The sequence below is a fragment of the Bombyx mandarina genome, chromosome 06, assembly GCF_030267445.1.
Source record: "Bombyx mandarina strain Sakado chromosome 06, ASM3026744v2".
NCBI lineage: Eukaryota > Metazoa > Arthropoda > Insecta > Lepidoptera > Bombycidae > Bombyx > Bombyx mandarina.
The window spans coordinates 1,336,968-1,364,843 of NC_143213.1; the positions used below are offsets into that span (position 1 = coordinate 1,336,968).

Here is a 27,876-nt window from a genome sequence, read left to right on the forward strand (position 1 = left end):
TGTTTGTTTTATTGGTAATCCGGAAGCAAGGTGTTGTTTCTGAAATCGATTTCTTGGTTAGATTTATTGCAAAACTACTTCGTCCCGGTAGGTATCGCTCTTAAGGGGTCATGGTCATCAATTCGGCCGTAGCAAATTTTCTAATAAAATAATACCGATTTGACTAATTTTGGTCTTGAATTATTTGTGAAGATATGAAAATGCTCAGAATTAAATAAAAATAACAATTTTGTTTTTCCTTTGATGTTTCCCTCGTAAAGGATAAAGACGTCCGGTGCATTCGTGTCGAGCGATGCACCGGTGTTCGGATCCCAGGCGGGTACAAATTTTTCTAATGAAATACGTACTCAACAAATGTTCACGATTGACTTCCACGGTGAAGGAATAACATTGTGTAGTTAACAATCAAACCCGCGAAATTAGTTTGTATAATTACTGGTGGTGGGACGTTTTGTGTTTTTTTTTTATTGCCCTTGTAGGCAGACGAGCATACGGCCCACCTGATGGTGAGTGGTTACCGCCGCCCATGGGCTTCAGCAATGCCAGGGGTAGAGCCAACCCGCTGCCTACCGATAAATCATATTGTGTCGGCACGGGTAAGTACAACCACCCTGCCTATTTCTGCCGTGAAGCACTAATGCGTTTCGGCTTAAAGGGTGGGGCAGCCGTTGTAGCTATACTGAGACCTTAGAACTCATATCTCAAGGTGGGTGGCGGTATTTACGTTGTAGATGTCTATGGGCTCCGATAACCCTTTAATGAGATAATGAGACTTGCCAAATAGTTATAATTAGTCACTGATGATAATCTTTTTGTCCTCTGTTGAATAGACTAGTGTCCAAACCACGTTCTCAATGCCCTTTTAATCCGGTTCATTCACATCATCATCATCAGAATAGGTATACTCTTTTAAACTCGATATCTCAAGGTGGGTGGCGCATTTAGGCTGTCGATGTCTATGGGCTCCTTTGATAATTAAACATCAGGTGGGCCGTGAGCTCGTCCACCCCTGTAAGCAATAATAAAAACAGCTTTACTACACGCTGTCACCCCTCTCTGACGGCCGCCCGAGCCTTATTCACTGCCGCTTTTATCTGGTCAGTCCACCTAATAGGCGATCTTCATCGTGATCTGTGTGCTTAATGCGAATTTTTTAACTTTCTCGATAGCGTAAAAGTTTGTATGCAGTTGGCGCACGTCATTTCGAATCCTCCCGATCAACTAACGTTGCTTTTAGGTACCTCAAGCACCGGTCATCGTTCGCGTCGAACCGCTTGCGACGAAGGGCTCGACAAGTAAATTAACCCTCAGACACAGCCCACTGAGTTTCTCGCCGGATCTTCTCAGTGGGTCGCGTTTCCGATCCGGTGGTAGATTCTGCGAAGCACGGCTTTTGCTAGACTTCGTGTTAGCAATGTCGTCAGGTTTGAGCCCCGTGAGCTCACCTACTAGTTAAAGTTCCGCTGAAATAGCCTCTCAAGGCTATCAGCTTAGGTAGGGAAAAAAAAGCAGTTGGAACAGCGCCCCTAGCGGCAAACGTAAGCAAACGTTCCAACTGCATACAAATTTGAGTTAACTTTTACGCTATCGAGGACGTTAAAAACTCGCATTAAGCACAATGGTACCAAGGTAGAGTCAACAAAAACATTAAACTAAATTGTTACATTTTTATTACAAAAATAACATTGTCAATTACATTCCATTTAAATAATATTAAAAACAACAATATTAAATTAATGTTATATTATGTATAATATGTACATGTGTTTCGTTTTGTTTGGCGATTATTGAGTGTGCTCACAATAGTTAATTTCCAGTTACATCTAATCAGCACTTTGCCAACGGAGTGTCCGTGAGTACTCCTGAATACAGGTTACGCACTACGCGCCCATCATCAAAACGTAAATTCATATCGAGAGGTGAAAGGCGTTTGGTTTAAGTGACATTTTTGCAACTTTACAGGAGAACCATATAGTACCATAAAGTTTAAAATTTGGAAAAAATATCATAACAAAAAGAACATTGCTTCATTCTTCAAACATTCTTCGTTTGAATGGAGTAAACATAATTGAAGTTCAATTAAAAACATCGAACTGTTGATGGTGATACCAATTAAAACGGACCTTTCTTTACAAAGATAAATATCGCGTATTCTTAATTTTTTTTATTGCTTAGATTGGTAGACGAGCTCACAGTCCACCTGCCATTAAGTGGTTACTGGAGCCCATAGACATCTACAACGTAAATGCGCCACCCATCTTGAGTATAAGTTCTAATATCTCAAGTATAGTTACAACGGCTACCCAACCCTTCAAACCGAAACGCATTACTGCTTCACGGCAGAAATAGGCGGGGTGGTGGTACTACCCGTGCGGACTCACAAGACGTCCTATCACCAGTAAAATGTCGCTTAAACCAAATAGTCTTACACCCCTGGATATATTTGACGAGCCCTAACGAATTTAAATAAATCTTCAATTCCATAACTACATAAACTTGAGACCTTAGAACTTATATCTCAAGGTGGGTGGCGCATTTAAGTTGTGGATGTCTATGGGCTCCAGTAACCACTTAACATCAGGTGGGCTGTGAGCTCGTCCACCCATCTAAGCAATAAAAAAAATTAAAAAAACCATACAGAAACAGATACTTGGTCGGACCGGCTATCAATGCAAAGCCTAAATCGCTCAGGCGACTAATTAAATTACAAAAATCCATCCGCTGAAGAAGTTTTTTTAGAAATCAAATATCAAAAGCGATAATATAAATGTGTACCATCTATCAAATTCACTTATAGAGGCTGCCGTGTTACAACTCCTTACAGCAAAATACAATCATAATTCGTCTTCTCGCATTAAAACTGTATAATCTCAAAACTTACTAATTTTACAGGAGAGTGTTTTAAAGGTTTAACATATGATATTTTTAATATTAATCATCTTTGCAACATTTATTTTTTATTTTTTACCAGTTACATTATCTGTCTTTTAAAGTAAGACAGAATTATGTATATTAATTTTGTTATTAGTAGTCAAAATATAGGTAAAAAAAAAAAAAACTAAACTAACTACGCTCTTTTGACAGTATTTATGAGAAAAATACTGGTGATACCAAATGATTCCGCATATTAACTCAATTTCGAATATTTTTGGAAATTGTATACTTTTAATGCGAAAAGACGAATTATTATCCTCCTTTGGAGCGTCGATGATATCAGGAGACAAATAATTTGAATATCCTAAGATGTCGTCGAACGTAAGTGACTTAACTATAGAGGGCCACGAAACTCTTAAAACAAATCATATCGACAAACACCGGATAAATAATAATGTTAATATTTCAATAACCAAGTTATATTATGTGAATGAAAAGTCATATTTATACTTCGAAGTACAGAAAACATTGATTATAGATCGTGGTATCGCGTGGTAATAGATCGATGATATATGCACACAATAATAATACAATTTTTATGTGGTGTGGTAATTTGGAATAGTCACAACTCTTCCGGGATCATGAGAAGCAACTATTGGATACACGGAAAAAAATAATTACAGTAGCTTTCTTTGAGGATGTAGCAGTAGCTATCATATAATACAAGATATTTGACAGATCCTTTAATGGTGCTAACGAAATTTTTCATATAAGTACCGATCGATAACAAACAGTGGAAGATCTCTGGCGTTAGCCCCAAACGTATTGTTTTGCTGGAGGTAGGGCGCATTGAGAAGCCACAGGAAGGTGTCACCATCCTACTTATTTGTGAGTTGAAGAGTTGGGCAGTCATATATCAAGGGGGGTGGCGACGTCCAGGTGGCTGTATAAGGTATCCTTGAATCCATAAATTCTGAGAGACCTGCTTAGTTTCTACCTTTTTGGCAAGACACGCGTATTTTGCAGTATTTTTATTTTTTATTTTATTGCTTAGATGGGTGGACAAACTGTTAATTGGTTACCGGAGCCCATAGACATATACAACGTAAATACCGCCACCCACCTTGAGATAATTTTATAGATCTCACTGATAGATTATCGGTAAGATAAACACGATTGAAATTACTAAAAATCCGCGATCCTCGGTGTCTGTATGCCATCCGACGTGGCATTTCATTATAAAAACCACAATAGAAATAACAATAAAAAAATTCGTAAAAAATAAACAAGCAGAAATATGACATCTCAACAATAAACAAACAATACTATCACAGTTACAGATAATAAATACGTTCTACAAAAGTTTACGTCAAATATCAACAATGCATTGCTTACTGCAAGTAATATACAAATATAGCTAAATTAATGAATTTCAACAATAAATTAGAATGATTTAATACTGCAATAGTATTTTTTATACAAATAGAAACGAAATTCGTTTCTCCGTGTACAACAGATCATAGTCTCGGGTGTGCTTTAGCTAAACCGTCTTTATTAGTATTCAATTAAGGTTTCTTTTGTGTATGTGTTTTTGTGAAACTGTATTCCGAATTAAAGGTAAACTCATTTCGATTTGGAAAAACGTCTTATGAAGGCTTACTCGAATAAAAACAATTTTAATTAACCACTTCTAGATCATAATTTTCAGATCAATTTCATAAAATATCAATCGTTCCATATTCGCGCACGTATGATGGAAATCATATCCGACATACATGTTATTCTCACAACATCATTATCGTAGCGTTAAAGTTTTACGTGATTTATTTAATATTACGAGAAATTTCTACCGTTCGCCTTCGACGAACTAAACAACAATTAATTACACAACAATTATCACACGCAATTAACTAAACAACAAATAACAATTTAGAAATAGGCAGCGGCTTGACTCTGCCCCTGGCATTGCTGACGTCCATGGGTGACGGTAACCACTCACCACCAGGTGGGCCGTATGCTCGTCTCCCTATACGGCAATAAAAAATAAAGAAAAATTAAAAATATAAGGACAATTAAAAAAAATCGACGCTGAAAGAATGGCACGATAAACATTTTAAATTAAAATTAAGTTAACTATGCTCCCCAAAAACAATTATTTGAGAATTGAATCCATTAACATCGTTCGTACTTTCCTATATATAAAAAAATCGTACGCTAGTTTTAACGTTCAATGATTTTCTAGAATGAACAGCGGAGGTTGTATTGTCAAAAGTTTAAATCCATTGACCCCGGGAGACCATTACTTCAAACCCCAGATTTGATCGCCTTGGTTATCGCTTTTGCAGCATGTGTGGGGGATGAAGAGCGAGGTGGAGTGGAATCTGAGCTTCATAGAGCATCAGCACTGATATTTATAGCATCTAAATAGCGATCCACTTGCAATATCTTAAGTGATTTTGCAACATGATAGCTGTGATATAAGTGCTTTATACCGGCATGTGTTAAAAGATTTCGTGATTAGGATGCTCACATCTAGAACCACACTTCTCAAGGCCTCGACGCGACGGTAAGTTTAATACACAAAACGGACGATCACTTGAGGACCCGGCCATGATCTTAAAATAAAATGGTTCCGTATTAAATCTACATTACACCATTTGTAATTTAAAATATTCAAGTTCCAAAAAAAAAGAGGAATAATGGAGATTCGACTACAAGTCTCTAAGGCACATATAACGTTTCCCTAAACATCAGGTAGAAAAAGATTGTAACTCAAAAGGGCGTAGACGAATTTATACAATACAACCTCAATAAACAAGTTTCAACGTCTCAAACACTCGTGGTACTTGTCTACAGCATCGTTGGACCTCTTTATGACTTGTTTGTGAAGGTGGTTCAGTTTTCTTCTTGCATGAAGCACTAGGTCCTTGTAGGAGCGGCGGGAGTGCTGCATGTCCTCCCGGACGCGGTGGATCTCCTCCAGAGCTTGGCGTCTCCAGCGCTTCACCCGAGGTATTGTCTGAGCAGTTGATATTAATTAGCCCACCTTGGAGCTTATTTCTTAACACCTGGTGTTAAGTGGTTACTGGAGCCAATAGACGTCTACAACGTAAATGCGTCACCCACCTTGGGATATAAGTTCTGAGGTCTCAAGTAAAGTTCGAATGGTTGCCCTACCCTTCAAACTGAAACGCATTACTGCTTCACGGCAGAAATAGGCAGTTTGGTGTTAGCTACCCATGCGGACTCACAATAAGTCCTATCACCAGTAAAACGAACTAAACGCCATAGACGCTATAATGTTACCAATAGATCAGTCTGCCATAAATTAGTTTGTTCGTCCAACACCTCTTCTATTCAACTGCTAAAATAAGTGGAAATCTGTGCTGCGACAGGAGACGGTCCAGACAAGAAGCCAGCCATTAATGATGTTTAAAATAACAGAACTTTACTGTGGGCTTAATCACTCCCTCGCCTGGAGACATTAGGCCGAATTCGATTGTATTGTATCATGTATGCGGCAGAAATAGACAGGATGGGGGTATATTGTTGTAGTTGTAGTCCTAAGGTACCCCGCTGGTACATAGCGGCCCTCACAAGCTGTCTCCATTATGTCTTACGCTTGTTCTTTAACATCTCTTCAGGTTAGGCTGGCAGTCCTATCTGGCTCTCCATGGTGCGTCTCTCAGGTCGCGCCCTGGTCTTCTCCTGCCATCCATTTGGCACTCAAAGGCGATCAATGCTGCTATGGGTTCATTACGAGCTCAGAATACAGCAGGGACGTAAATTTATAAATGCCACCATACCTTCATCGTGGAAGTCGTTCGTAAAAGCCATTGTCTTGTGCATTTCGCAAATCGTTATCTTGAGATCTATGTCCCGGTATATTCGCATCATTCGATACGAGCAGACCGGCTGTTTTAGTTATTGGGTCAAGGTCACTTCCAGAAATTTATCTCATGGAGACCCGCGTGAATGGGCCGCTTTGATTGGAGTCGTGGGGTGCGTGCCAACACTTTTAGTTTCAATAAAACGCCATAATAAGCTACTGACGCATTTAACTTTGGCGATCTCCTTAATAACACTCTAATAATAGATCAATTAAAATGTAGTTTTAAGAAAATCGGAAACCGAATTAATATCTAGTGGTAGGGCGATATGGGAGCCAGCACGGGTCGGTGGCACTGTCCTACCTCTTGATGCTACGAAGCAGTCGTGCGTTCCAGTTTGAAAGATTGGCATTGACGTTTTAATGTCTATAGACTCTGGTGACTATTCAAGACCAGGTTATTACTGGTGGTAGGACCTCTTGTGAGCCCGCGCGGGTGGGTACCACCACCCTGCCTATTTCTTCCGTGAAGCAGTAATGCGTTTCGGTTTGAAGGGTGGGGCAGCCGTTGTAACTATACTTGAGATCTTAGAACTTATATCTCAAGGTGGGTGGAGCATTTACGCTGTGGATGTCTATGGGTTCCAGTAACCACTTAACACCAGGTGGGCTGTGAGCTTTTACCCACCCATTTAAGCAATAAAAAATAAAAAAAGGTGTAAAGTCGGCTTATCTGTCCATACATCGCAATAGACTAAAGATTACCTCGCAAGAGATGCCGCAATCTCTCACCGCTTTGGTGCACTTCTTCACCAGGGTTTCACTCTGTAAAAAGGAAAATAAGTATTTTATATAAATGCTATAATACCCCCTACTCTCGCTGGGTTATGACCCTGGACGGAGATCGGACGTCGTGTGAAAGAGTCCAGGAGAGTCGTTTAGTGGGCAGGGTCCTAAATTAAATCCCTTGGGCCCATGAAAAAAGAAGGTACGACCGTCCTACGCATTGAGGCAGCAATTGAGACTTCGACCTCATGACTCAAGGTAAGTGAGTGAAATTATTGTCGTGATGTTGAACCGCAATTATCCTACCACCAAATAAAAACACGTTTGTCTCTGTTCGACTTAACTAGTCCTAAACACTGAGTACCTTATTCAAATGCATTCTCATTACGATCATGTGCCCGAGTAGGAACTTGTGATGGTTCTCGCCGCTGAAGCTGGCCGCGCGGCGGGCGTCATTCTGGATCGTACGAATGCGGGAATCGAATTTCGATCGACAATTGGAGTTCTGAAATCAAAGTTGTCAAACTAACATTTAAACTATCTTAACTAGATTGTTTTATTATATCCGTCGAAATATAATAGTGTGTTTCGAACATAAAATGACAAGATTTTTTTTATTGCTTAGACGTGTGGACGAGCCCACAGCCCACCTGGTGTTAAGTGGTTACTGGAGCCCATAGACATCTACAACGTTAATGTGCCATCCACCTTGAGATATAAGTTCTAAGGTCTCAAGTATAGTTACAACGGCTGCTCCACCCTTCAAACCGAAACGCGTTACTGCTTCACGGCAGAAATAGGCAGAGTGGTAGTACCTACCCGTGTGGACTCACAAGAAGTCCTACCACCAGTAATAACCTGGTCTTGAATAGTCACCAGAGTCTATAGACATTAAAACGTCAATGCCAATCTTTCAAACTGGAACGCACGACTGCTTCGTAGCATCAAGAAGTAGGACAGTGCCACCGACCCGTGCTGGCTCCCATATCGCCCTACCACTAGATATTCATTCGGTTTCCGACTTTCTTAAAACTACATTTTACTACCAGTAATTACGCAAATAAAATATTTTAGACCCGTGCGTAAATGTGGAAATTAGGGCGTTCTCCAGTCTTCTCGTTTCTGCGTACCAACACCGGCCATAGAGACAGAGTCCAGTCCTAATACCACCGCTCTGGATTGAACTTCTGTTAAAGATGTTTTCTCGAAAATAATGACAAGAACTTTTTTAAATAAAGCTTGAAATGAGTGAGAGTGGACAGCGAGATTTGGTTTGTGCAATCTATTTTTATCCCGAAGCCTATCATGTGATTTGAAAAGTTCGATCATACTGAAGGCAATAAAAAATACCATAAATAGATTCCATCTTTACGAGATGTTGACATTTTTTTAAAGAACGGACAGGAATTTATTAATGAAAAAAACTTGATAAGTACTTCTTCAGTAATAGTGTTAAAACCTTACCCAATAATCCTTCCTACGCAGTAAATAATTTAAAAACTTACCCATGCCCTATCCGTTACAAATGTTACGAATTAATGCCAAAACACCACGCGGTGTTGTGGTACGAATACCACCAGGATGAGTCATTACGAAGCAAATGAGCGATGACCAAGCCCTTTATTTAGGCTCAGCTTTGGCAAAGTAGCGCTCGTCGTCACATCCGAAAATAATAATTCATAGAAAACTACATAATAATCGGATAATGTACATAAATTGGCAACATTTCCCGAGCCTCGAGGCTGGGGTGATTATCAAATCGGACAAGGTTGCTAGATCTGCCAAAAAATTTCCACTTTATTTGATTTTCAATTCCAGGAATGCGTTAACTCTTGGTAATGCTTTATGGCCTAGCATCATATGGACATTACTTTATAAGAAATCTTTTTCTCCACCTTATCCCACTAGGTGGGGTCGGCATAGCTAATTTTTCTCTTCTATTCTCTTCTATCAGTCGTCATCTCAACACTCACTCCTCTCTCTCTCTCATATCGTCATTCACTCCATTCATGTCTTCATCAGTCGACCTCTTCCCCCTCTACCTTGCACTACCATTTCCATACATCTCCTAGTCACATGCATCTTCCCTCTACGTCATACCACGCTAACCGTCCGTTCTTTAATTTGTTGATTACCGGGGTATCCTATCTCCAAAATATTGTTACATAAGTTGTATCATCATCTCAGCCTGTCTACTGTCCACTGCTGAACATAGGCCTCTCCAACTGATGTCCAGTGCGGCCGGTCCGCAAGTGGCAATGGACCACTAGGTTGTATCAATACTATTAAATATATTATTCAAAAGCCGTGATCTAAGCTTTAAAATCCCACAAACATATCATTTTTTTTGGCAATCGTAACAAGATAAACTGATTAATTTGCCACCAGGGCCCATTGATATGATAGCGCAAATGTGCCACTGCATAGAGATGTGAGGTTGGGGTTTGAATGGTTATTGTAAACCGACTGCCCGCTTGTTATGACGGTTTCGGGCTTCGAAGACTACTAAGTATTACATCAGCCATGAAGTCGCCTGTACAGTTATGCAATGGGCATGGGATCTGACAATTCGAACCGATTCAGACTGCTGATTAGGTTCAATTTAACGGTTATAATATTCTTCATGATTACCTCGCGGCAGAAATAGGCAGGGTGATGGTATCTACGGGCCCGTAATAACCTCATTAATTATGCACATTATTCTTATTTTAATTACACAATTTACTGCTGGTAGAACCTCTTGTGAGTTCGCGCGGGTAGGTACCACCACCCTGCCTATTTCTGCCGTGAAGCAGTAATGCGTTTCGGTTTTGAAGTGTGGGGCAGTTGTTGTAACTATATTTGAGACCTTAGAATTTATCTCTAAAGGTGAGTGGCGCATTTACGTTGTAGATGTCTATGGGCTCCAGTAACCGCTTAACACCAGGTGGGCTGTGAGCTCGTCCACCCATCTAAGCAATAAAAATAAATAAATAAACTTCCCATATTTTCTTACTGTACTTCCGAATTCCTATTCTGGTAACCAGTATAGAGCACCTAGCGGGTATTTAGAGATAGGCACCATCATCACATTTTCTCTGTTAAGCAATTAGGATAGAACAGCGCTTTCACAGTTGAGGACTTTTGTACTCTCTGTTTTGGACCCTCGCGTGTAACGTGCTTTGTGATGATCGCATTATCCTTTTGAACTATGGTAACCATTTTACACGATATAGTAAAAAAGCTCCCAACCAATTCCAATAATTGAATATCTCACTATCGTTTATAAGAGCATCGCTAATCGTACCGATTCCAAACATCATCTCAGAGTGAGAGATTGAACTGGCAAATCGCCCGGGTTAGTTACATAACCCAGACGCGGTCTTGAACGGTGTCCAGTGTCAAGGCAACCGAATGCATTTGAGTTGCATATGAACACGTCATTATTGGGGTGTCCATGAAGCGAATTTTTTTTGGGACAAATCCAGACTTTCTTCCGACTCTAATATCAGTTTGCTCCCGAATAAATTACTTTTATTCATCTATATAGACACGATCTCACAATTCTAGTATGAATAGGCTGGTGGTAAATACTGCGGGTCCTGATTTTGTGTTGAAGGTTATTAGAGCCGTAATATAATTAATAAAAAATTTGACCATAAATATTACAAGGTGAGTTACATCTACATTACGATTGATTTCTATAGGCTCCGGTAGCAACTTAATACCATATGAGTCGTAACTAGTGTACTCTTTTCCGAAAGAATCCAAATCTATATATATAAAAATCGATGTGTGTATCTGGTTTATAGATTTCGAAACGGCAGAACAGATTTCGATGAAATTTCCAGGTAATCTCCAAAATGGCCAAACGGGTGATCTTGTGAAGTTTGGCAGCGATCGGGACAGAGTTAAATCAAATATCGGCCAGCAAATCTCTCCAGGTTTGACCAGAGATTAATTTAAAAAAAACCGGTTGTCATGATAACCTAGTATTATCTAAAATCATGGACACTATCATATCCATGACGTCGGGCCATTGGCATCAACTCAGCATCCATCAATGCCGGCCATCCGTTACGCTGATAAGGTTTGAGATATAGTTGTACTGTTTTAATGTATTAGCACGTAATAACATTCTATATTGTGTGTCTCGTACTCATCAAAGCAACTCTAACTACAATATTCAACCCTGGCATCTTTTTATTTATTTATTTTTATTGCTCAGGAAAGGTAGATGGCAAACGTCCCAGAGGACGCAGTCCCACGAGATGGTCGGATCAAGTACGATCTTCTCTGAGCATCAATTTCCATAATGCCCTTCATGAAGCAAAGGATCGCGGCAGATGGAGGGAAGTCGTATGGGAGAAACTGATGCAGCGGGGGAATCTCGACCCTCAGTAATGAGGAAAACGACGCGAGGAGGAGCTCAGATAGTTGGACGAGCTTACAGTCTACCTGGTGTTAAGTGGTTACTAGAGCCCATAGACATCTACGACGTAAATGTGCCATCTACCTTGAGATAAAGTGTCTCAAGTATAGTTACAACGGCTGCCCCATCCTTCAAACCGAAACGCATTACTGTTTCACGGCAGAAAAAGGCAGGATGGTGGTACCTACCCGCGCGGACCCACAAGAGGTCCTACCACCAGTAAAAGTATAACAGCAATATTTTACTTGTTTACGAATATTAAGCAATGGCGTATCGATCATAATTTCTATAATTAATTAAACATTATTAGCAGCTCACTAAATCAACGTTATACCGCCAACCGGACGCGCCCCTACGTCATACGACCAAAATCATCAAGTGTTTAGAAACAATTCAGGAAAAACATAATATTCTCGGATTATGTTTTCGCAAATATTTCCCTGAGATATTCTCGTTATAACAAACACAATTTTACATTGTAATATTCAAGTTCAATGGTGAATTTGTTTTTAGCTATTTATAAACGCACTTGACTTTGTACTTGTATTAATTACCAAAGGAAATCGTACGAAAGAAAACAATCAAAAGCTTTGATATTCTTTTGATTGCTCTGTTTGGTTTTTTTTTTTCGAATGCATGACAATGTAGTGTCTTAAAACTGGGCAAAATTTTTAAAAGGGGAATATTTTTATTAGTTATTTATGAATCATTAATACATATTTTTATAAATGAAAAATACATTTAAAACTGAGCTGGACCTCTATATTTTTTCTAAAGATAAAAACACTACATACGCTTTGCTATTTTCATCTCTCAGTTAGTAGCAAGTGTGGACCTCCACTTTCTGAATTTTTATAAACATTTTCTTCGTATTTTTCAGTTTTATTTAGTAGGTATATGTATAAATTTATTATAATTTTTAAGCGAAATAACTGTGACACACGGACATATGGATGGTCCTAAATCCATAGAAGCAGTCGCGAAATACTTCTACATTAACACGGTTTTTAATGGAGATTCAAGTTAATTCTTAAGAGAGAAGAAGAGAGAAAGAGAGAGTCTAAATGCTTATGTAATCGAGCTTAAAAAAATATATTCTGATGATGATAATGATGATGTGAATGAACCGGATTAAAAGGGCATTGAGAACGCGGTTTGGACACTAGTCTGTTCAACAGAGGACAAAAAGATTATCGTCTGTGACTAATTATAACTATTTGGCAAGTCTCATTTACCTTTACTTTTATGTACTACAATGTTAAACCAACAACAACAACAACAAGGGTTTCGTCTTACGTTGTCAAATTTAGAAAAAAATAACTATTTGTCATTTGTCTGCACTAGCAATTATTTATCGTATGACCCGGTAGGACATATTAGCTATCACTCAGGAATTGCTTACTATGGCTTTAAAATGCAGGGGGATATAAGGATTTCTGTGCCATCTCTTTCTTTCACGTTTGATTCCCATAAAACTAGATGAAAGTAATAAATTCAGTTTCATATGAAGAAAATATCTGGTTAGCGGAATATTGTTCGGTATCTTTCTCGACAGAGACCTGTGGCTCTTTCGCTGTGCTTAGCATTAAAACAGAGACCTCATTGCTGCAGGGACCACATGCACGTGGAAGGTATATTATATGCGATGGTTTTGTCATGTCTCTAAGAGCTCACCGAGAAGGATTACCTCAGAGTTGCCTCATAAGATCATTTCGTCCATATGACGGCACTCAAGCGGTACTAGAAGCACAAGGAGGTGTGTTTTCAAACCTCTTTCCTATATATATATTTATGTTCACAATTCGCAAAGTTCGCCTTGAAGTACACAAGATAAATTAGTGCTATAAAGTTGCAAGTATAATGAGAAACGAAATTGAATCTATTTCAAAGGCGTTCTCTGAAATAGTTGCATAACACAAAGGGATCTAAACGCAACCAAAGATTACCCATTAAGGATATGACGTCATAGTCTTCAAAGAACCAAAGCCATTACTTGGGTATTATTGCCAATACTCGTGCAGTACAGTGGAACTGAATATAGGTAACCTCCATATGATACCGAAGTGCATATTATCATTACGAGCTGCTGTAGATTAGAGATTGAAACATCTTACAGCTGCCCACGAACCCATGGTCTACATTCAGATGTTCGTCAAATTTAAACTGCTTTAAAAGAATGATTTTTAATTTTTATTGCCGTCACCGTCCACCTTGACACATGAGCTCTAAGAATCAGTTTTAAAACGGCTGCCCCACTGTTCAAACCGAAACTCATTACTGCCTCACGGCAGAAATAGGTACGTGGTATCCGTGTGGGTTCACAAAACGCCCTACCACTAGTAAAACCTTATCTGCTTATTGCTGACTCTTTCTCTTAAGACAAAAGTCTATTAAAAAAAAAAGAGATAAAAATTGCTCCACTCACATAATCAGAGGTAATAACATTGTCAGCGTTCCGTATGGCATCATCGGAGTAGGCTGTGACATTCATCAGGAAAGACTTCAGTTCTTCGCCAGCTATAGCCGTGTACTCAGTGAAGAGCAGCAGAGCGTCCGCCTTCGCTGACATCAACTCCTCGGTCAGCTCTGGAGTGTATCGCTTCTCTATGTCAGCGTCTTCGTCCAGGGTCTGGTTGCTTTGATCGGTCACGTCCACCCATAGCAAGTCCTGAAACGCAAATATTTCTGCTGTATTTCCGTACTCAGTTGAGGGCCTTGTGGTGTTGTGTGGATAGAGGGTATAAGACCAGGCACGGCAGATCACCGTGACGTCAGCCCTGAAGGGTCCCGTCGACGAGTTCACAAGAAGGGCCGCGGTAACAACAACAACAACAACAAGGGTTTCGTATTTCGTTGTCAAATTTAGAAAAAAATAAACTATTTGTCATTTGTCTGTACTAGCAGATTTTCAATCTATAATCTATATATATAAAATGAATTGCTGTTCATTAGTCTCGCTAAAAGGCGAGAACGGCTGGACCGATTTGGCTAATTTTGGTCTTAAATTATTTGTGGAAGTTCAGAGAAGGTTTAAAAGGTAGATGAAAAAAGGTAGATATGAAAATGCTCGGAATTAAATAAAAATAACAATTTTGTTTTTTCTTTGATGTGTGTGTCTCTCGTCGGATGGATTCCTTTTGTTTGTTATAAGTTTATTTTATACAAAAGCTTAGGTCTTTTATTTATCGATTGAGGCACTATGAAGTCAGCCGAGTCAACTAGTTATTACATAAATTTTGGGATAAAATCGAATGAAACGAAATGAGATGAATTACTCAAAACTTAGGTAGACTTTAAGGACGAATCTGACAAGCCCCGATACCAAACGGTTAAAGTTACCATTGTTAAAATCTGAAGTACAAATATTAGGTTTTTTTAATCTTTTTTTATTGCCCTTGTAGGCACACGAGCATACGGCTCACCTGATCGTGAGTTTTTACCGTCGCCCATGGACTACAGCAATGCCGAGGGCAGAGCCAAGCCGCTGCTTACCGTTAACTAGTCTCCACAAGCCTCGTTTGAAGAAGGACATGTCACAGCGCTCGGGAAACAATTTAACAATTACGCTGCACGCATTCCCGTTAAAAAATTCCCAAGAACATCTGACAATGGTTCCAAAAGGGCCAAAAAAATTTTTTTTAAAACAAAAATGAACATGTAATGAATATTCCACATCCAATATCTTAAGTCGGGTAACAGCATTCACTTTGAGCAGCCTGTGGACTCCAATTAACAGGCTGACACAGGACCGTCACCAAAAAAATACATTTACAATCACAATTCAACAAATATTATTCATCCATGCCTAAGGGACGTAGCCAGTCCATATAACACAAAAACGCTATAACCACGTGTATATTTGGCGTAATCATGCTTTTTAACGACACCATAAAGAAAATTTAAACTGGCTGTGACGCGAAATTTTAATTCCATACGTTCAAGGCTCATCAAAATCAAGTTTATTAACATCAGTACGGTTTTTTTTAACTAACTATTGGCTGGTAGCTGGGCTATTCCAGCTACTTGCGGACGGGTAGGTGAAATTACGGGCACAACCTGAGAGAGCTGCTAACACTAGCCCTAGTATTAGTAGTAGTGCTTCGCAGAATCTACCGTCGGATCGGAATCGCGACCCACTGAGAGGATCTGGCGAGAAATTCAATGGACTGTGTTACTGGAGATCGATTGGAGAGTCTTACAATATATGGGACAGTAAAAACAGCATGGTTCGTGATCAAAAGATCTTGTCTGCTCGAGGAGACGAGGTGAGGATATGCTCATTGACACCATCAGCTTTCCTTTTTTTGATGCTCTAAATGTGCAGGCGAGCTCAATGTCCACTTAGTGTTAGGTGCTCACCGTCACTAAAGGATATGAGCTATGTCAATCCGCTGCCTAGTTAATATCATTCAAGCCTCGTTTGAAGAAGAATACGTTTAAGAGTAAGGGTCAAAATGTATCTTCCACATACACCGTGGACTAACCAACACTCACTTTGTGGTAAAAAGGATTGATGGAAGCATCTCAAACTTCCTACCTATGCTGATAACCTTGAGAGGCTATTTCAGCTTCGCCCTAACATGTAGATGAGCTCACGGGGCTCAAACCGGAATGTTGCTAACACTGGCCCTAGCAAGAGCAGTGCTTCGCAGAATCTACCACTAAATCGGAAACGCAACCCACTGAGAAGATCCTCTAACCTGACGACGTTGCTAACATTAGCCCTAGCAAGAATCTACCACCATATTGGAAACGCGGCCCAATGAGAAGATCCGGCGAGAAACTCAGTGGGCCGTGTCTATGGGTTAATTCGCTCGCCGAGCCTTTCATCGCAAGCGACGGGTTCGACGAGGACGGTGACCGGTGCTTGTGGTACCTAAAAGTACCGTTAATGGATCGGGAGGATCCGTAATGACGTGTTTTGGGCAACGTCGACAAACGGACCGATGCAACTTAGTAGCTATTGCTAAGGAAAATCTTTCAACTTGCAGGCAATATCGCTCCGTAGTCTTAGTCAATGATGTTCGTACCATTATTTATACTATTAGCTTATGAAAAAAACAGAACAGAATTCTCTTGTCAAGGCCCGCTGTTGTCCTATTAACAATATAATAAATTTATTTTCATATCCACGATGTAATATCGTATTAATCACGATCGGTAATTAAACCGTGCCAAGGCTGGATATTGGAGATTCGCAAAAAATATATATATTTTATGTTTGACGCACAGTTGATTTGATTAGCTGTTCTCATTGATCTTTGGTGTGGGGGATATCTTAAGGTTCTTAGTAGGTGGTTTCACTAATTTAATGATTGAAATTCATCATTCTGCCGAAGCCATGTTGCTTGAACCCTTTGGAATTTGGTAGTCTGGGTAGAACCACTTATTCATTGGAACTATTTAAAACCTGATAGGCTTAATAACAAACATCATCAATGTCACTAACTGCCAAGTGACTCCCAAGTGCTCAAATATATTAAGTGTATAATCTATGCCCAGTGAAGTAAGCATTCGTTTTCGTTTTCCAGAGACATTTTATCTCACGAAAAATTGTTTTCACCAATCGGTAACATTGCCTTTTAGCCATGTCAGTTACTTATTGTTTATTAATCTTTTCGATAAAATAAAGAGGTAGCTTTTTAAGAGAATTCTCAATTCTGCACAAGGTACTTTGAGAAATTATAAGGATTAATAAACTACTATATCACACATTAATATTTAAAGAAACATTAAATAGAAAAGTCTAAGCACGATTCCATGTTCCCACCAACAAGTTGCGACATTATCTAACTCGCAATGTTACCAGCACAATATGAAGGAAACCTTTTTTTCTCTTTCTAAAATTTACAATCACATTTCGTGAAGAGCATTCAAAAATTTTAACGACATTTAGTCAGCTGTGTCTTTATTTATTTAGTGAGTCGCACTAACAAGGTGATCACCAAATCAGAGCTACTGTAAAATGGACACATTCAGTATTATAAGTACAGAATCATGACCTTCTAAGCAATGAAACTGTATTCTGCGCACAAATATTGAAAGATTCCCTCGACACGTCAAATTTATCGATATATTTTTAGGTCATCTCTAGTCGGAGCAGTTATTTTAGTGATGTCACAAAGGAAATAGTAAAATGTTTTATGCTAAAATAAACATTACGCGTGTACGTACGTAAATACGTTCTTATGCACGGGTTATGATTTACAATTATTTTTCATGCCAATTCTTCGGCACGAGTGTTGGCAGTTTATTTAATGGCTGTTTGAAGTTAATGCTCGGTCCGGCTGGCTTCGGTATACAAGATTGAAGCCACCATGCCGCATAGCATCTGGTTTTTGGCCAGAACGCGAGAAGAGGAATTGTGTGAATTGTTTTGATGTTGTTAATTTAACGTTTCTTCAGATTTAAACATGTATTAACTGTTTAGCGTCTGTGAAAGTGCATAAGTGTGCAAAAATTAAACAGTTGCTGAACGTGAGTTCCCCCAAAAATCCCACTAAATTCCTAAAAAAGTTCCCACCATTTTACTGAAAGATTATTTCACTCATCTCATCTCGTTTCAATCCGATTTATTTAATTTTATCCCAATTGATTAAAATATCAAATGAATCAGCTTAATTTCGCTCGACTTTCCATATAACAGAATAATGAAATAAATGGTTTTTTTTTCAAACTTCAGTATGGCGTTTTCGCCCTACCTATTCGCCTTGGGGCTGTTTCAGCTACGCGCGGACGGGTAGGTGAGCTCACGGGCTCAAACTGAGAGAACTTCCTTACACTAGCCCTAGCAACAGCAGTGCTTCGCTGAATCTACCACCGGATCGGAATCGCGACCTGCTGAGAAAACCAGCGAGAAACTCAGTGGGTTAATATGGAATCGCAAGAGGCCGATTGACATACTTAAAAAAATAAGAAGTGCGTCCATAATTCTGTGGGCTGTAAACTAGTCTGCCCATACAACCATAGCTATCTGTGGCGGGTAGCCATCACAGAACACAAGATATTTGACAGGTGCCTGCATCTCGCTTACGACATTTTCAAGATAAGTTTACATACATACAAGTTCCGAACAACAACAGACCGTTGGTCTACCAAGCAACGACACCCGTTCGGTGGAAGATCCATAATAATAGGTTGGGGAAAAAGACTTTTCCCATTATAGTACGTATGAACTTGTAATAAAATCTCTTTGGCTATATTATTTGTATCTGGCTGGTTTTGGTATCATTAAAAGTTTAAATTTTAAAGAAGATAATTCCAAATTCAAATTAGGAAAATGTGTGATTTTTATTTATTTTTCGTACTGTCAAGATGAGTGAATCTAATGAAGAAATTCGATACATTTTAATAACATTAATGTTAATATACATTGACAATATATTGAGAGTCCGAAATATGCGTTGATTTTTTAAGTCAAAATATTTTTTACTAATGCTATTAATGTACTCCAATATGGCCGGTGTCGATACGAACATATGCTGCATACCTGTGTATGTTAGTAAACACATTCCATTCTTATCAATGTTTTATCTGAGCATCACTTTATCTAATCGGTAGTCAAGAATTCTTATTTAAGTATATAACTATTTGTTGTTTCTCTAACATTTTGTTTTCCAACATGTAAAATTAGAGCTATTTTTAACTGCGTATTGGAGTAAAGAGAAAAACAAGAGAATGACCAGAACTCTGAGACGCATTGGCCCAATCTCATTTGCTCTGGAATGGCGGCTATCGTCATCATCATCATCAACAGCCCACAGTCGTCCACTGCTGGACATAGGCCTCTCCCAATCTACACCTATATTGCCCTTAAAATAAAATAAAACATATTAATTTGCACGATTGTAAGTAGCATTTTGATTGATGTAGGAAGGTATATCTTGCCTAGATTTGGCATTAAATACGTCATACGTTTTGCTTTGAAGACGGGCGGTTATACAATGAAATTGGAACATCGACCTCAACATCAAGGATGCACATGGATCTACAATCCTAAGTGGGCTTTCTTCGTGCAAGAAAAACAGAATATACGATTTGTATTAGCAGGAAGAAAGAGGGAAAACAACACACATCGAATCCTAAAACATCATAAGCCGAATAACTCGTAAATAAATGTGTTATGTAAACGAATCGAACCCGATTGCCGCGCAAGGCCACTGCTGTGTCATCGGAGGTAATGTCTTCACGGTGCAATTAGTTTTATGTGCATCGCTCAAACGCTTTGTTTAGCTGTGTCGCTATTTAACCCACCTGTGGCACAAATAAAGCAGAGCTTCGCTTAAAACAGTTAATTCATATGATTACTGGATTATTAATCTTAAATTTTTTTTTATGGGTGGACGAGCTCACAGCCCACCTGGTGTTAAGTGGTTACTGGAGCCCATAGACATCTACAACGTAAATGCGCCACCCACCTTGAATAAGAAAGAATTTGTTTGCTGTTGACAAGGTGACAAGATGACAAAGAAAAGGTGAATAAAATTAATGAATGAATAATTAGTTCAGTAATTTAAAAGCATCAAGAATTTTTTACCTTGAGATACCAGTTCTAAGATCTCAAGTATGTTTACAACGGCTGCTCCACCCTTCAAACCGAAACGCATTACTACTTCACGGCAGATATAGGCAGGATTTCTGCTAATCTGGAAATTATCTAGATATACGCGAGTAATCGAACGCCAAATTAGAACGCATCTAAATTTAACACGAATATTCTTTTCGTAATACAAGACGATTTAGTCTGAATTTTTTCTTTAATAAACTAGCCATCTCTAAACATTATTCCGTCAATAGAAAGAGTTTAAGATTTATTTAACCAGTGTCGAACCCAGTGCGTTATAATTGCCCACTAAATCGTACGACACGTCACAATGCGAACGCACTAGAGCACTGGATACACACAGTAAACATGTTTGCTCTGATAACACACGCTCAACAAAGCCCACGTGTGGGGCAAGGTCGCATACCGTAATATGAGACAACTGTATGGAATTCACTGTAATATTTGATATAGGTCACGCAATGTCGACCTTGAGGTAGTTCGGTCTGAAACGTTTCTAATAGACTGAACTGAACTGATGATGATATTTACTGGTGGTAGGACCACTTGTGAGTCCGCGTAGATAAGTACCACCGCCCTGCCTATTTCTGCCGTGAAGCAGTAATGCGTTTCGGTTTGAAGGGCGGGGCAGCCGTTGTAACTATACTTGAGACCTTAGAACTTATATCTCAAGGGGGATGGCGTATTTATGCTGTAGATATCTACGGGCTCCGGTAACCACTTAACAATAGGTGGGCTGTGAGCTCGTCCACCAATCTAAGCAATAAAAAAAAAGAGAAGCATTTCAATTCCATCACTCACTTTGCTGCTCGAGGTAGAAAACTCAATTCCATTTGAAATAGCTCCCCATTAATGCGACATTGAGGATTTGCACCAAAAACACGCTGTGTTAGGCATAAAATCGTACGCAACTCCATTACATTGAATACTCCTTGCATTAAACGCCTTTAGCCCTAACACTAGGAGCAGGCTTAGGGTCCCCGGTAACCGTACTCGTCGAACTCGACAAGGAGTTCGAAGTACAACCTAACTTAAGCATCAACCCACTGAGTTTCTCGCCTGATCCTCTCAGAGAGTCGCGGTTCCGATCCGGTAGTAGATTAATTCACGAAGTAACTACTCATGAGTTGTTAGGTCTCCCTTGGAGGCGCTCGGGCAGTTATTAGCAAATCCCGCCCCTCCTGGCTGAGCTCTTGCTCTGTCCTTGTGAAACTGGAAAGGCCTCCAACCCATCAGTGATCAATCAATTAACAAAAATTCGTACGAAAGCTCCTAGTCCTTCGTCGTGGAAGTCATCTGATTCGATCCACGAATAGTCACGTAATTCGACACAGAGCTTTGCAACCATAAAGCTTTGCCAGCCTTGTGTGCACACGAAAGCCTTCGGGGAGTACGTCTTTTGAATAGTTTAAAAGGTGGTAACTGAATTACATGGTTCTTCACTGCGTATAATAAGAGAAAACAAAATTCAATATTTCAATATACTTAAGGCTTTATCTAATCTGACTGAAGGTATGCATTTTACGTGCACAGTTGACGCAGAGGTCACTAAAGGTTGAATTTTAGATAACGTCTTCACGACTTTGGTTTGCGTCTTGGAATTTCCACATTGAACCAGTTATATCCTGCAGTAAAACCTTGGCTGGGGAAAGTACTACACGTGTTCATAGTTATGTTCAACGTTGGCAGCAGGGAGAGAGGGAGAGAGTGAGAGAAGAAGAGGGAGAGAAAGAGAGGGAGAAAACAAGAAGGAGAAAAATATTGAAACAGATGCGTTAGTATTGCCTTAATCTTCAAAAGTATTACCAAAAGTGTATAATTTCAGCCAGATGCTTTTAAGTTCTTATTTGTCGTTCCTGGGATAGATGCCAAATGTTTACGACCTCATGTCGGTCTCTACGGACGAAATGAAACTAATAGCAAACTTTGGCAGAAGACACGCTGCTACTGTGGATATTCTGCCGGTCAAAGTTACCGTTAGCTCTCTTTCTACTACGTTCGTGGAATGAGAGTCAAGTACAGGGTATCCAAGAAGATCCCAGAGCGACACCCCTATGCTCATTGGCAGTCTGTGGCCGTGAAAATCACCACAAACATTGTTTTACTGCCAAGCACTGCTTACCATATACGCTTTCCTCGAGAGAAGTCTACAGCGGTTGGGGATATCGATTTCCAGTAGAGGGATCCGTCTAGAACACCCCTGGAGTGTCAGTGTTCCTTCCACTAGATACTCCAGAGGCCCGGCTCTGAATCCATAGTATTGATTTGATTCATTGCAGTTTTGTGAGAATAACTCAGTATCTTCGGAACGGCACAGATACGAGAGTCTGTATTTTAATCAATTAGAGTCAATTGCGACATTTAAGCCTTATTGAACACTCCGAACCGGTCATCTCTTCCCTTGGAGGTGAAGCGTGAACTGAGATAACATAATTTTCCCGTAAGCAAATGAAAATGAAAAGACCAATTGTTTACCTAATGAGAATTCGTGCGATATCTAAAAACCTCGCCGAACAAAGGTGTACCGTGAGCTTTGTCTCCTGCTTCATGATCTCACAGTCCCACAGTCCACTGCTGGGCATATGTCTCTTCCAATTCACCTGTAAGTCCTGTCCCCGGCTCTACTCAGGTGTTTCTTAGTGGACACCCTTCGCGAGTCAACCCATTTGCTTTAGTCCGAGTTTTATCCTAATTTGAAATTTATACAGCGCGTAATGCTGGGTTTGGTATTTTTCGAGACGTATTTTAAATTTCTTTACATGAGTAGACAGCGGCATAACTTTTTTTAAATTTTTCGATAGGTGGACGAGCTCACGGTCCACCTGGTGTTAAGTTACCTTCTACAACCTAAATGCCGCCACCCACCTTGAGAAATAAGTTCTAAGGTCTCACTTTTAACTTTACAATCGCTACCCCGCCCTTCAAACCGAAACGCATTACTGCTTCACGGACTCACAAGACGTCTTACCAGTTTTAGCAGTAAAACACACAGTATTTGTTCACAAGTGACTCACGCATGCTCATGAGTACATGTTTATTACGTTCGCATTCTCAGTTTCCACGAGAAAAACTCAAGAAACTTCTGTGACAGATAAGTGCCCATTTCTTTTTTGTTTCTCTGCACACTGTAGCTATACTTGAGATCTTAGAACTTATATCTCAAGGTGGGTAGCGCATTTACGTCGTAGATGTCTATGGGCTTCAGTAACCACTTAGCACCAGGTGGCTGTGAGCTCGTCCACCCATCTAAGCAATAAAAAAAAAACTGAACGCGATAACAGACGTATAAATTATACAAAAAAAACCCGCCAAAAAGAATTAATGATATCGTGTCGTGAATAAATATGATTATATACATTTTTTTCTTAAACACCATCAATTAATGCGTTAAAACGTAAATTGAAAAAACAAGTCGATCAGGTCAGTCAGAAGTCGTTTGTTACAATATTATTTTATATAATTAAACGCAAAACGCAGATGTGTTTTTCACCTACAATTACCCTATAAATAAATAAATAATGTTTGCGGGTTTGTTTTTTCTTTATTGGTACGTTCGCAGATGATACGGTAGATTTGGAATTTTTATTTTGGTTCGCACTTAGAGGGAGCTTCTCGTAATGAAACCATCAAAGGAAGACAGGTGGCGCACGAGAAGAAGGAATAGGAACGCTGGGTGAACGGACTCGCCATCCGCCTGGTCCAATGTGACATGAGGTCTCAACCTCAATCTTATTCTATTCATATAATAATCTGTGTGTATTCTTGGATGTCTTTCCATAAAACCGGCAGTTATTTAACGTATGTGGCTGGTGTTTTTGGGTACCTCAAGCACCTGTTGACGACTAAACTAACCCATAGACACGGCCCACTGAGTTTCTCGCCGGATCTTCTCAGTGGGTGGCGTTTCCGATCCGGTGGTAGATTCTGCGAAGTGCATTATTCTTGCTAGGGCTAATGTTAGCAATATCGTTAGAGCCCCAGCACGAACATCTCGGTCCTACAACATCTTAAAATGGAGAACGCTCAACGCCTGTCTACCACCTGTCTGCAACGCATATACGCTACTTTGGCCACGTTGCCCGCAGAGGTGTAGACAACTTGGAACGTCTGATGGTCACTGGAAAAGTGGAAGGAAAACGTCCTAGAGGCCGGAGCCCCAAAGGTTGGTCCGACCAGATCTTCGAGCAAACCAGTGGACCACTTAGCGCTACACTACACCAGGCAACTGACCGGAACAGATGGAGGCTGGCAGTCGACATGCTGAAACGGAGTCACGATCCTCAGCAATGAGGGAGCAATGGAGAAGAAGGAGAAGAAGACCCCCATGAGCTCACCTACTCGCTCGGTTACGCTGGCATAGCCTCTCAAGTCTACCAGCTTAGGTAAGAAAAAAAATCGGTTGATACAATCACTACTGCTATTCGCAAATAAAACGCTTTATGACAAGCTTGATGATCGGAGACCGTCAGACGCTGAACTCCTGGCGATGTATGAAAAGAAATGAGTTTCAAGCCACTGAAGAAAAGGAAATCTCGCGAAAAATACGAAACGTGTTCACAGGACAGGTATGAAACTTGAACGAGCAGTGAAGAATGCTTTATCTTATCGTATCGTAGTCTAAAAAATCCACAAATAAGATTTTCGTTTTTCGTTGTGAAACACGAAGTTGTGACAAAATAAGATTTGTAAATCTAAATACTGGTTGAGAGTGTGGAGTGAACAAACGGGAAAGTACCATCCCGACTCGCTTCTGCCACCAAGCAGACGCGCAATACGATTTCAAGGCCTGTAATGTCTAAGGATTTTTAAGACCGCTAATTTTTTTTTTATTGCTTAGTTCGGTGGACGAGCTCACAGCCCACCTGATGTTAAGTAGTTACTGGAGCCCATGGACATCTACAACGTAAATGCGCCACCCACCTTGAGATATAAGTTCTAAGGTCTCAGTATAGTTACAACGACTGCCCCACCCTTCAAACCGAAACGCATTACTGGTTCGTGGCATAAATAGGCGGGGTGGTGGTACCTACCCGTGTGGACTCACAAGAGGTCCTACCACCAGTAAACCTATCAACTAGGAATGGCGATCAGTCAGACCCGTCAGCTCACAATATTATGTCTAGCCAGCTTTAATTACAAAAGCATTTCATATTTTAACTACGTACAAAAACGCTGTAAGCTGAAGATAACAATAAACACATCACTAAAGTATCATTTCATTGCACCTACCACTATTTACTCTGCACTACCTTTGGTTGACTGGTAGAGAATGCCTTAGGCATTAAGTACGCCAATATACATTTTACATGAAGTGTAATAAATAAATACATAAATAAATAAATAAATAACTAAATTAATTAATTAATTAAATAAAGTAAAAATTAAATAAAATATCAACTGTCGCGCAAGCTACTAAATGAAAGTAAACAAAAAAAAATACAATAAGAATTTAACCCAAAAATAATAATAATAATAAATTCTAATGAATATACTGAATCGAGCACTGAACAAAATAAATATTTCCGAATTAAAACTTCCGAATAAAAAGAAAAACAAAACCTTCATAATATGATTATATTAATGTCATACAATATAGCCGCCTCGGCGTTAACGAAAACTCAAAACGATTGAAAGGAAAACCGAATAACTGAACAAGAAACACGTTAACCAAAAAAAAAAAAACCACGGACCAAACATTTCAGCTTCAGCCTCTAACTTTCCCCGATATTTTATAGACAACGTCACTAAATACGCATTTTAATCGAGATAATTAATTAATAAAATTATTTTTCACTCTCGCACACACAAACACACACCTGAGAACGAACTATCTGTCCGCACGTCAGTAGCAGAAGGCACGAGATATATCCCCGCGCTCCCATCGTGAACTGCACTAGTGTTTAGATGTGATCTATGTACCGCACTGCACCGGCCGACTGTTTCGATTCTCTTTCAAGAAATGCATCGCTCGCCATTACACGTCCGATATATAAACATTTCAATTTAGGTATCTATACTAATATTATAAAGCTGAAGAGTCTGTTTGTTTGAACGCGCTAATCTCAGGAACTGCTGGTCCGATTTGAAAAATTCTTTCAGTATTAGATAGCCCGTTTATTGAGGAAGGCTATATAACATCACGCTAAGATCAATACAAGCGGAGCGCTAATAAATAATGTTTCAAAATCGGGGTTTTTTTCCCTTTTGAGAGCTTCCGACGCGTGCGCTGCGAAAAACGGTTAAAGTTTCGCTAAAATAATGTATGACAGAATTGTTCCCCTTTAAAATATCTAAAAAAAAGTCCGGGACAGCATATGTCTATATGTTAAGGTTGGCTCATTATAACGTTTGCTTGATACGATCTTATCCTTTAGAACAATAAATATTAAGAAATTTATAAAAAAAAAACAGCTTCAGAGATTTGCATATAAAAATGCACTTAGAAATATACAAAAATTATTGTCTTCAGACAAATAAACTTAGAAAATCAAGAAAAATTTACTCATAATAAAATGTAATATTTAATTTACTGAATAGTTCTGCTCATTCCATTGCTGTATCTGCAAATTAAAAAAAAAAAAAACTTGGTACACCTTTTTACGAAAATTACGCGGACGGAGGAGTATGTAATTTCCCACACTTATAGAGAATATAGTGAGGGAGTGCAGAATGCTATTTTTTTTTAATTATGCCTAAAAAATATATTAAACCAATTAAAGAAACATGACACACACTACTGTGTATTTGACACACACACACACACACGCATATAATATACCCTTCGTTTACTGTCAAACTTTTGTTATTGCCTAAAGTCTATGGTCAAATTGAGAATAAATTAATATTGTTTGTCTTTAATATTATTTTTCTGTAATGCAAAATCTGTGATTATAGGAAGCAAAATAATAGTTTTTTGCAATAGAACCATAATAATGTTCAAACTTATAATTTCAACTAATTATAGTCGAATTTTGACTACCAAGGGACTACTATATGTGTAATATTATGTATACTGTAAAACAAAATGTTTCTGTGTTATAATTTTCAGGGTCATCACGCTTTAGGGACAATTTTGTTGTCACGCTTGAACGTGGCACATAGTGTCCCTAACTCAGTTCAATGTATAAGCAGTTTCTTCAGAATCTGTAGTATAATCGAAAATAAATAAAATTAAAAAATGATCCAGAAACACCTTTAGGAACATAAGTTAGAATGCTCATGATTAAAAATAAGACTTCAAATTCTGTTAGTTTAAATGCAATAAGGTGATTAATTACTATGCGAAAGTAAATTATCCCAATATAATAATGATTACTACGAGTATATTTAATTATAGACCCGGGAAGTAAATAAAAAATATATTATCGTATAAATGTGATTTTTCGAAAAAGGTACATCCGAACATAACATAGG

At 39.1% G+C, this 27,876-nt stretch overlaps 1 protein-coding gene across 1 annotated transcript; it reads right to left on the reverse strand.

Annotated features, from left to right (window-relative positions):
- Positions 1 to 3,902: 3,902 nt before the first annotated feature.
- Positions 3,903 to 26,442, reverse strand: LOC114239980 (uncharacterized). Its single transcript, XM_028170428.2, has 5 exons — positions 26,280 to 26,442; positions 14,326 to 14,568; positions 7,854 to 7,994; positions 7,469 to 7,528; positions 3,903 to 5,893 (listed from the first exon to the last, which is right to left on the reverse strand). Exons 1-5 carry the CDS (start codon positions 26,343 to 26,345, stop codon positions 5,696 to 5,698), a joined length of 708 nt encoding a protein of 235 aa, XP_028026229.2. The 5' UTR covers positions 26,346 to 26,442; the 3' UTR covers positions 3,903 to 5,695.
- Positions 26,443 to 27,876: the final 1,434 nt, after the last annotated feature.